The sequence below is a fragment of the Gymnoscopelus braueri genome, assembly GCF_963280865.1.
Source record: "Gymnoscopelus braueri genome assembly, chromosome: 13".
In the NCBI taxonomy this organism is placed as follows: domain Eukaryota; kingdom Metazoa; phylum Chordata; class Actinopteri; order Myctophiformes; family Myctophidae; genus Gymnoscopelus; species Gymnoscopelus braueri.
Genome location: NC_137615.1, coordinates 31,649,365 through 31,661,162, shown reverse-complemented (window position 1 = coordinate 31,661,162; position 11,798 = coordinate 31,649,365). Strand labels below are relative to the sequence as shown.

General features: G+C 39.8%; 1 protein-coding gene across 1 annotated transcript; it reads right to left on the bottom strand.

Moving 5' to 3' along the window:
* Window positions 1-7,273: 7,273 nt before the first annotated feature.
* On the bottom strand, window positions 7,274-10,104 carry LOC308098503 (ferritin, middle subunit). The gene is made up of 4 exons (XM_080446889.1): window positions 9,774-10,104; window positions 8,971-9,117; window positions 8,054-8,179; window positions 7,274-7,775 (listed from the first exon to the last, which is right to left on the bottom strand). Exons 1-4 carry the CDS (start codon window positions 9,876-9,878, stop codon window positions 7,620-7,622), a joined length of 534 nt encoding a protein of 177 aa, XP_080303015.1. The 5' UTR covers window positions 9,879-10,104; the 3' UTR covers window positions 7,274-7,619.
* Between the last annotated feature and the right edge of the window lie 1,694 nt (window positions 10,105-11,798).

Here is an 11,798-nt window from a genome sequence, read left to right as displayed (position 1 = left end):
CTTTAACACCTGTGTTCTGAAGAAAGACGCAGCTACCTTTAAGTCCCTCAGAAAGTTCTGTGACCTGCACAGCTTTACCCAGCTGATAAAGCATTTTACAAGGGTAGGCATTGCTTCTCAATCAATCATAGACCTAGTGTTGACAACGGACCAATCCAGAATTTCCAAGAGTGGAGTGATTGAGTGTAGTTTAAGTGATCACAATATCATTTTCTGCACTCGGAAGATTCACGGACCTGGAGCTTATTGTCACAGGACAATCAGCTGCAGGTCTATGAAACACTACTCAAGTGATCTTCTAACAACAGCTATTGGAAAAATGGACTGGTCCCATGTCCTAAATTGCACCTCTGTGGAGGAGTCCTGGTCCTGTTTCAAAAAAGCTTTTTTGTGTGTACTTGATAACATCGCACCCACAAAGGTGGTGAGGGTCAAAGCTAGCACAGAACCTTGGATGAAGGGTGACATTTTGAATGCCATCAAACTCAGGAACAAAAGCTACTCTGAGCTCAGGAAAAACAAAAGTGAGCAGCTACTTGAAAAGTGCAGAAATCTACGAAATGTAGTTACTAAATTGATCAGAAATGCCAAAAAGAATTTCTTAAATGAGAACATAGAGGCAAACAAAAGCCACCCACAAAAACTGTGGGAGGCACTAAAACAATTAGGCTGCAACGGAAAAATTCAGACTAAATCTACAAACATTTGCATTATTTCAAGTGGCTCACTCACTACCGACAAGCAATTGGTAGCGGACTGTTTTAACAGTTTTTTCACCACAGTTGCAACCCAGTTGGTAAACAAACTCCCTCAGCATTCAGGTCTGTACGGCCCCGACCACATTCAAGCTCACTATGAGAAACTAGGGGCTAAAAAATATTCCTTTTTTTTCAAACCTGTATTGACTGAGGATGTGCAAAACAAACTCCTCGCCCTACAGCCAAACAAGGCCACCGGCCTTGACAACATCCCCACCAGATTCCTCAGAGACGCAGCGGTCTCCATTGCTCCCATAGTAGCCCACATTACAAACTTATCCATCAGTCAGTGTCACGTCCCACAAGAATTCAAGTTGGCAAGAGTAATCCCTCTATTTAAAAAAGGAAGCAAACTAGATCCTGGCAACTATAGGCCTGTTTCCATCCTTTGTTCCATCTCAAAGGTTATAGAGCGATCAATCCAAGAACAAATCAACAGCTACCTCAGCGAGCGTAAACTATTGTTTGAATTCCAATCAGGCTTCAGAACATCCCACTCCACTGACACATGCCTACTATATTTGACCGACTACATCAAACGTGAGGTAGACTCGGGCAAATACTGTGGCATGGTCATGCTGGACCTCCAAAAGGCGTTTGACACTGTAAACCACGCAATTCTACTTGATAAGCTGAGGGCGATTGGTTTTGATTGCACATCACTACATTGGATGAGATCTTACCTGGAGGGTAGAGAACAAGTGGTTGACATCAACGGAACAATGTCCTCATCCCTCCCGGTGAGCTGCGGGGTTCCTCAAGGCAGCATTCTAGGGCCGTTACTGTTCCTTCTATACATTAACGACATGAATGCTGCCTGTAACTGCAAACTGTTCCTGTTCGCTGATGACTCGGCACTCCTGATCTCGGGTGAGGACAAGTTGCAAGTTGAGGAAGCTCTCAGCTCTGAACTCTCAAAAATCCGTACCTGGCTGACCGATAACAAACTGTCTCTACACCTTGGGAAAACTGAATCCATCCTATTTGGGACCAGACATTCCCTCAGTAAAATGAAGGTAAATGACTTCAAGGTCAAAGTCGATGACTCAATCATCACTAGCAAAGAAGAGATTACCTATTTTGGATGTATTCTTGACAAATACCTGACAGGTGAAAGCATGGCAACAAAGGTGGTCAAAGGAGTAAACCAGAGAACCAGATTTATGGGCAGAGTTTCCTCTTTTGTCAACCCTCAGGCCCTCAGGACCCTCTCAGGGGCCCTGATACAGCCCCTTTTTGACTATGCTAGCTCCTCTTGGTACTCCAACACCTCAGTGTCACTGCAGACTAAGCTTCAAACCTCCCAAAACAAACTGATCCGACTACTTCTCGGACTGGGGCCCATGACCCACCTCTCTCCCACTCACTTTGCCAGCCTAGGCTGGCTCAGGGTGGAAGACAGGGTTAAACAACTAAAAATGGGTCTGGTCTTCAAAATTGTAAATGCAGATTTGCCCGATATGCCCCCTATACCCGCATATCTGTATAAATACCTCGAAAAAGTTAGTGACACCCACAGCCACGAAACTAGAGGGAGCGTAAACAACAATCTGGTACCACCCACCCATAAAACAAACATGGGCAAATTCTCCTTCTATAGCACAGCCACTAAGGAATGGAATAGTCTAACCCCATCCCTCAAAAAATGCAGTTCGCTGGGCTCATTCAAAACAGCCCTAAAAACCCATCTTTCTGGAGGCCGAAAGAGGAGCTAGTACCAGTTTCCCTGTAGAAAGACGACCCCCCCCCTCCTCTTTTTGTACATATTTTGTATTTCCTCATGCTTTTTTTTGTATATAATTTTTATTTTTCCATGCTTCCCCCCCCCCTTTTTTTTGTACATATATTTTTTAAATGCTTTTTTTGTACATAGTGGTATTTTTTTAATGTAATTTCTGTATTTTCATGTTGATTTTTGAACTGTTTGGTTGCTACTATATATGTCTATGAAATTAACTCAAGGACCCCAACGGAAACAAGTCCGCAAGGACTTTTTTGGCCGGACCTTTTAGACAAAAGCATTATAAATGTAACTGTGTTGTTTTACATTCTTTTGCCTAATAAAAATTTCAATCAATCAATCAATTCTATCTGGTAAAGGTAAAGAAAGAATAACAGACAGAGACAGGGAGACTGACAAGACAAGACATCAACACAAGACTATAGAGCAGTGGCCGTGTGTATGTATGGTTAATAGGCTTCTGACATCACTAGGCAAGGTCAAAGGTGTGTGTGTGTGTGTGTGTGTGTGTGTGTGTGTGTGTGTGTGTGTGTGTGTGTGTGTGTGTGTGTGTGTGTGTGTGTGTGTGTGTTTATGTTTGTGTGTTGGCAGAGTTCAATCAGTAGTGTGACCTTTCACTCCTTTCCTCTATGGCGAAGCTATAAGCTCTTCTGCAGATGCACATGCCCGCCCCCCCCCCCCCCACACACACACACACACACACACACACACACACACACACACAAACACACAATACTGAATCTATAACTGTCCAGCTTATTCATAGCTCTGTGTTATTTCTCCCTCTTTATCTATTCCTCCCTCTCTCTCCCTCTCTCTCTCTTTCTCCATTCCTTCATTAAGGTGGTGAGGCACCAAAACGGGATCTGATTCACACCTGAAAACACCAGAACAACACCTAAACAACACCTGAATAGCACCTAAACAATACCTGAACAACACCTAAACCAGTGGTTCTCCAAGTGGGGACCAGGGGACCTTTAGGCCGGGGGTCCCCAGCTAAATTAGTTAACAATTAAGTAACCCTAGTACAGTATCAGCTATTTGACAATAGCCAATCTACAAGCTGACAACGTGTCTCGATGCAACGCTTTTTGAGCTTGTAGATCTGTTTTCAAATTCTTTGAAATTATGAGATTTTTTCTTAAATATTGTTGTTTAACAACATAAATATTATATGGAGGTACCTGGCACCAAATATTTTCAGATGGGGGTCTTATTAAGAACTTATGTAAGCTACGCATTTGTTTTTATTTTTATGATTTTATTATTATTATTATTATTATTATTATTATTATTATTATTATTATTATTATTATTATATATTCCCTCTGTTATGTTCTGTTCTGCTAGACAAAAATGTCAATGTAGCTTCAAACTATCCCAACATGGTAGCTTAGCTATGTTAATTTGGGGGCTTGGGAAGTCCAATACATTTAACTAGAAAAAGTGCTCCTCGGAGCACAACCAGGTCTCCGCCAGGTCAGATGGTTATTGTGGGCCAGCAATGTTCCGAATTCGCCAAGCAGGATGGAATATGAGAAATCGGACGTATCCGTCTCGATCACTTGACTAATAGAGATAAAGTGCACCGATTTGCGTGATGTTTGGACAACATTTGTAGGAGTAATATAAAAATGTATGGTTTTGCAAAAATTGGCCTCCTGGTGGCGCTATAATAAGGCAATGTTAAAAGGGTGGCATTTGTTCCTCAACGTAGTGCGAATGTGCGTGCAAAGTTTCACTGCAATTGGATGCTGCGTTCATGATTTGCAGCATTTTGTTCAAAAAGGGCCACTCCTGCAAACTTTAGATGTCAATCTTAGCCAATCAGGATGGAATGTGAAAAATCTAACAGATCCGTCTCGATCACATAACTATAGAGATCATGTGTACTGATTTGCATGAACTGAATTTTGATAAAATCTGAAGGAGTAGGCTAATATTAAAACCTCCTGACTGGGGAATGTGCATACAAGGTTTTACACAGATCTCTAAAAACACGAATTGGCGTGTAATAGCGCTACCATGAGGCTGATAAAAAAATTCAAGTGGCATTTCTACCTCGGCCTAGTGGGAATGTAAAATTTCACAGAAATTGCATGCTGTGTTCATTTGAGGCATATATTTTGTTCAAAATGGAGCACTCTGCACACACAATCTTAGCCAATCGAGATGGAATATGAAAATTCTGAAAGACCTGTTTCATTTAATGACATGAGATAGGCTACTGTGTACTAATTTGCATGATGTTTGGACAAAATGTGTAGGAGTAGGCCTACTGTCAAAAAAAAAGTTGTGCAAAAAAGACGGATGGACAGACAAGGTGCAAAACATAGTCTGCCTTTGGCCTGGCTGGCAGAGACAATTAAAGCACAACACGTGTTTCTTTGCTAAAAAATCTCTTTACTGCACAATTCCTTTTAAGGAACAGAATAGATCTTGTCTACGTGTGTGAGCAGGTAGTGTGGATTTTACAGTGGTGACTGATGGCATTAATTAATGTCTCAGCTAAATTTGACTGTGAATTGTGAACCTTAAAAGTGACAGGTATGTAGGCCTAGTCTGTATCTTAAAACATTGCATGCAGGCTATTCTTCCTAAGTTCCTCCACTACCCTCTCTGTTCTATCCTGTTCTGCAGTGTGAAGAAGCAGATTGTAAATGAACAGGCTGTAGTGGGATTTTGTTGGGGCTGAACTGACGGCTTAGCGTGTCGTGAACAGAACGGCAAGCTCCATTAAGTCTGACGCGCTGCTGCCCGGCAATGTATATAGAAACTGTAAGCCTAATAGCTATACCTCGTGGGTTGGTCCAACCCGGTTGGACATTTATTTTGAAAGCAACTAAAATCTATTTAGTTAAAATAACTCCTTGATTCACACAATCTGAGGATGGTAGGTATTAATGAAAGCTAAAAAAGAACCCAAATCATATTGGCCCCAGGCTGAACGACAACAGCAATCACAGATATTCAGAGTCATATTTACATCAAGATGAAATAAATAAAAATAAGAACAAAGATAAAAAGCTTCTCTGTAAAAACTGAAGCCTACAATATCACCTGTGTTTCGTGCACCGTTTGGACATGCACTTCTGTTGCTTGTGCGTAATCCCCAATTTAGCTGATAAGTTTAATTGGGGGATTTCTTGTCTCAAGAAAGTGAATTTATTCAGATATAAGCTACAGAAGTTGTCAGGTTTTTTATTAGTGTTGTTGGACAAACTTCTCTTCGTGTCTATTCATTAAGGGATTTGCTAGACTGAAACCTATAGCTGACAAAAACACATTGAAACTTAACAAATACAAAATACTGACTCAGTTCAAAACAACCACGTTGACTAACTCACCCTTTACGGTCTCTTCCTCTGTCTTCTGTTCCGCTTTTTATTATGATTTTAATGTATATTTATTTTCCATATAGACTATATTGTGGACACATCCACACAGAGGAGTTGGAATTGCGCACAAGCACTAGGCTACTTCTCGATCCCTCCCTATGTGTTAATCTGTGGAAGATCCCTGTATGCCAACTACTGTCAATCCACCTACTTACCGTCTGATCCCCCCTTACCGTGGTGTAAAGTAACTAAGTACATTTACTCAAGTACTGTACTTGAGTACAATTTTGAGGTATTTTTACTGGAGTATTTCCAATTTTCAGTACTTTTACTTCCACTGCAATGCATCTCATCTCAGAGGCAAATATTGTTTTACTCCACTGCAATTATTTGAAAACTTTAGTTACTAGTTACTTTGTACATTTTCTATTATTATTAGGAAACATACTTTAACCACTTGAGCCCTATTTATACTTTGGCTATTTGAAAATAGTCGAGCTCACAACCTTGTGAGCTTATAGATGTAAAGCTTGTAGATCAAGTACATTTTGAATTCTGGACTTTTACTTGTAACAGAGTATTTCTATATTGCAGTGCATTATACATTGTCATGTCTTATGCTGGCTTCAGGGATCTAATTCATAATTGATCTCTATGTAGACCAATTGATATGCAAGTCTAATATTTGCTGTGAGAAAATGTCTCCACCTTGTGGTTCATAACGGAAACCACCAATATTGGAAAAGCTTTCCCATAGAATCAGAAAAAGCTCGATTGCCACATCACATGTGTAGGGTGATGTTTTCGTTTTTCGTACAAACTCCATCTTTAGTTTTCAGAAAATTGGGGTAGATCGATATTAAGATAATGGAAAAACAAGGGCTTCCTTAAGCCCAGCACACTGTAAATTGATACCTTGTCTCAATATGACAGACCTTGATGCATTCCAGCCTTTAAGTTAGCTTTGCAGATGGCATCTCATGTTTGGGACACAGCTCGACTCACTGAGAATGGTCTCAATCTTTGTAAATGAGAAATGGATGCATTCCGATCCAGCTGGATGGATATGGCTCAATAGCCTAGAATATTGTTGCACTCAGGGTGCAGCTTAACCTGACCAAAAGGCCATCTTCCATGTTAAAGTTAAAAGATTGAAATGGTTGGTGCGTTGTGGTTTTTCATGAATACATATGAAGCGGTCAGTATTCCATTTCCCTGCAATTTTCTGTAGCCACCATCAATAGACCACTTTGAAATACTGTTTAAGAATTTATCTGGTGAGATAAAGCTTCTTGGTGTATATTGCAAATTAATTTAAGATGTTAAATATTTCATTTTAATATAGAGAATTGTGTCATGGTGCAAACAAAACAGCTGATACAAGCTACAGCACTGTGGTAATTTCTGCAAGAAATTTCAAACCCAGACAGACATTAAGACTCCAGCACAAAAGGTTTATTCAGAGTGTTCAGAAACATTAATTCACAACCCCTCTTAATTATAAGAGAATTGGATGGTCCAAAGCAAAGCAACAGAACCCCATAAAACTTCTCTTCACACAATATTTTTAACCACAATGACTGTGCCTGAACAATCATGATAATCTCGCATGCAAAACGTCATCATGAGAGAACTCATGTGTTAAAGCACATAATGGATTAGAAACATCAGTGAATATCAGTGTATGCAAGGTTGAGGCCAGAGGTTGGGTAACATCTTGTTTGGGACAAGTTGAAGCCTGCGTGTAAATTTTTCTCTCCCCCTCATCGGAGCATGGGTTTAGCTCTTTTCTCCCAGTGTGTGCTTATCGAACAGGTACTCGGCCATCTTGTTGGTGTGGGCGTCCATACGGGTGAGGTTGGTGACGTAGTCGCCAAGTTTCTTGATGGCCTCCACCTGCTCGTTCAGGTAGTGAGTCTCCAGGAAGTCACAGAGCTACACAGAGGAGACAAGATGACATGGAACGGTTAACTACTATTTTCCCTTGCTACCATTGCAAAAAGAAGCCCGGGGGGAATCATGTCTCTGCTCAATGCAAAGCATTTGTGTGAATTGGGACAATAATAAAATTGAAAACAAATTGTTAGTGTCATAGTGTGACGTAATCGGGTCAATAAAGCTAAATCTTAGTTATTCAATTTGGGCACCATGGTTTTTTAATCCACGTCAGGTGGTTGTATAGCAGTTTGTCAAACGTAACTGAATCTACTTACATGTGGGTCTCCTAGTTCAGAAGCCAGTTTGTGCAGATCCAGCAGAGCCTGGTTGACGTTCTTCTCCAGCTGCATGGCACACTGCAGGGCCTCTAGTCCACTGCCCCACTCATCACGCTCGGGCTTCTACAAAAGAAAGGGCAGCACTGTTAAGTATAGTGGAATAAAAAACGAATTTCATTAAGAAAAAGTCATGGTTGTAACACAACCATATTTACTATTGAGTGTGTACGGTCAGCTTTGCAAGGACATTTTATAAATGTATATAACAAGTGTCGTGATCCCAAGTGTGAGTCCAGGTTACAAGATAGTCAAATGCTAGGTCATCCTATGATTTGGGCCGTGACTTCACACAGAAGGCATAAAGGTTAAAATCCGGTGCAATAATCATGTTAACCGCTGTTGATGATAGGTTGATACATAAAACCTGTCTGTAAAATAGCAATTTCTTAAAAGAGCCCATTTAAATTTGACACAGTCGCCCCAACTTAAGTACACCAGCTGTTATTACAAGTTTCCAGAGAGGTTAAGTACAGGTTTATTTTAAATAGAGATAACAAGTATTAATATCAGTATGTTCAATAGTTCACACTAATGTATACCGGGTATGATGACGAATATACTGAAAAATTAAGCTCTCTACACCCCAGAATACTTAATTTTCATAATTTGTTTTCATCTTAGTTACAGACGTTTCAGCGAAAGGGTGAACACACTGGGTGAGTAAAACAGGGGAAACATCAGTGTCATTTTAGATTTTAGCGTTGGCTATTCAAAAATAGCAGATGTACAAGCTCACAGCGATCTACTATTTTAGAAAAATCTTTTAAGTGTGAGAACTACTGATTTAGAAGAGCATTTGTAGAGTCGGCTTATCACGTCTTATGGGTTAATGGAAATAGGATAAGGACACGGACCTTGACGTCCTGAAGGAAGATGCGTCCTCCTCGCTTGTTCTGGAAGGACAACAGTTTCTCTGCGTGCTCCCTCTCCTCATGGCTGTTCTCCTTGAAGAAACTGGAAAATCCTGGCAGGGCCACATCGTCACGGGAGAAATACATGGCCTGAGAAAGAGATAGGAGAGAGAAAGAGACAAGAGGCCACCAGGAAGGAAAAACACGAGGCAGGAAGAGCACAAAAACAATGATTAAGAAACGGTACCGGTCATTATTTGGCTAAAAAGAGGCAGCTGTGACACAGACTGTGGTTAAAAACACGGGTCATTTTGTCTGACTAAATCTAGTAGTTTTATTCTTAGTCAAGCACAACAATAACATGTATGAATGCATGACACACAGGGTGTGGATGGCTGTCTAGTGTCTAGTGTCTACACACTGCTGCCGCTTTCTTGTCAACAACACATGGAGTCACCTGAACTGTTATTGGGTGAGTGGACGACCAACCAAGACATTTCATTAATTTGATGTAAAATGAAATTAAGCTACGAACATCTGTCTTTATTTCTGTTTGGGCTAGCCTTGGATCAAGACTATAATACATGCATTTCATTGAGTCTGACTTTTACTTTCGTATCTATGCAAAATGTCATAAAGAATACATCTATGATAGATTGATAGTCTATCATAGATGTATTTTGGATAAAGACTCTTGATCCAAGACTCAGCTTGTGCACCTCAGCTTGGCTGTCCGCAGATAAACGCACTCATTTCTCATGATTCACGTCTTAATTAAATTAAACACATGATTATTCATGTCTTACCATGGAGGTGTAGGTGTAGGAGGCATACAGCTCCATGTTGACCATACGGTTGATGGCGGCCTCGCAGTTCTGGTGGTAGTTCTGACGCACTTGAGAGGACTCCATTTTGGCTGGCGTTTTCGCTGGTTTTCTTATCAAAATTAAGACTGTAGAAAAATATAGCTTAAATGCAGCTTTGTGGCGGTCTTGTAGACGTTTTTGGTCAAACAACTCCGGAATGCAGGTTAAGTAATACGGCGGGATGAATGTTAGAAGTTCCGTTCAAACACTGTTGAAGCAAGAACTCCTTGTAGTTTCTTCCCGGAAAATGTGAAGTTGAACGGCGTCGCTGGCTGTATTTATAGGCCCACAATGCAGCGCGTGACAGACATGACGCAGCACAAAATGTAGCCAAACCTTTCAGCCAAACATATCAGGATTTGGACAGGAAGTAGGCGGGCTGTTTGTGTAAGTTGGCCAATCACCAGTGGTGGAAAGTAACGTAGTACATGCATAGAGTGAGTATGGTAGCCTACTTAAGTACAAATCTGAAGAATTTTTACATTTAGAGTATTTTCCATTTCCAATATTTTTAATTCTACCCCACTACATCTCAGAGGAAAATATTGTACTTTTTACTCCACTACAAATATTTGAAAACTTTAGTTACTAGTTACTTTGTAGATTTGGATTATTATTACAAAACAATAAACATACATTAACCACTTCAACCCTATTTAAACTTTGGCTGTTTGAATATAGCCGATATACAAGCTCACAACGCGTCATGATGTGACAGTTTTAAAAAAATGTATTAATTTTGGTTATATCATGATAACTTGTGAAACGGGACATTCTGCATAATCAGTACTTTTACTTTTGGTACTTTAAATATGTTTGATGCCAAAACTTTTGTTCTTTTTAAAGTACATTTTGATTTACTTGACTTTTAGTAAATCTACATTGCAGTATTGATACTTTTACTAAAGCTCAAAATGTGAGTACTTTTTCCACCACTGCCAATCACTGTGTCTGACCTCATGAATGTTGCAACATGTTTTCAGTTTGATTGTTATAATTTTCACATAAATTCGTTCAATTTGACCTCATTAGCAAAAATAAATAAATAACAAAGGTAGGCCTAATTATTTTCATTTAAAAATAATCATTTGGTGCATAATGCAATTTGGAGCTATAAAGCTTATGTAGGCATAGACATATTATAGGCTAATGTTGTTTGGTTGGATAACATAAACAGTGGTGAATCAGCGATTTTAATATCAATACCAATATTCAATTTTTTACATAGGAAAAAAAAATACAGGTGGAGAAATACTGATGACAAATGATGTGAGCAAAGTGTATAGCCTACAGTTTTTTTGTGGTTCCGGCTTTCTACAGAACTCAGTGGAAATTTCTAGAAAACTGGAAAAGTGAAGCAGTTCTTAAAGGGGTAGTTCACCCCCCAAATAACTTTTTTTCTATTGATTACTCACCCCATGGAGCCTTGAATTCATGGATATTTTTTTGTTTTTGTCGCATTCCTTCCTTTATTATTTGATTATAATAAATTTAGCCCCATTGATTCCGGTAGGAGACACAAATGCATTTGTGTCTCCTACCGGAATCAATGGGGACACATTTATTATAATCAAATTATTGGCTTAGGAATGTGACAAAAACAAAAAAATATCTATGAATTCAAGGCTCCAGATGGTCAGTAATCAATAGAAAAAAAGTTATTTTGGGGGTGAACTACCCCTTTAAATCTTTTCTCCCCCCCCCCCTTCCCTCAGTTGCCTTACAACTTCCACTTTTTCATTATTTTTTACAGATTCTGCATAGCACCAGCAACAGAACTGGCCTCCCAGGGTCAGGCTATAAATGTAGGTCTTTTTTACCTGCAAAACCTCACACCTCTGTAAACTGCTGATAAGCTGTTTCTAGCCACAGTGGTTTTTATGGTATTACTCAATACCATATGACTGTTACTGTGTCTGACCAACCATTTTCCCATAGCAGACCTAACTTTACCCATATTTAGGG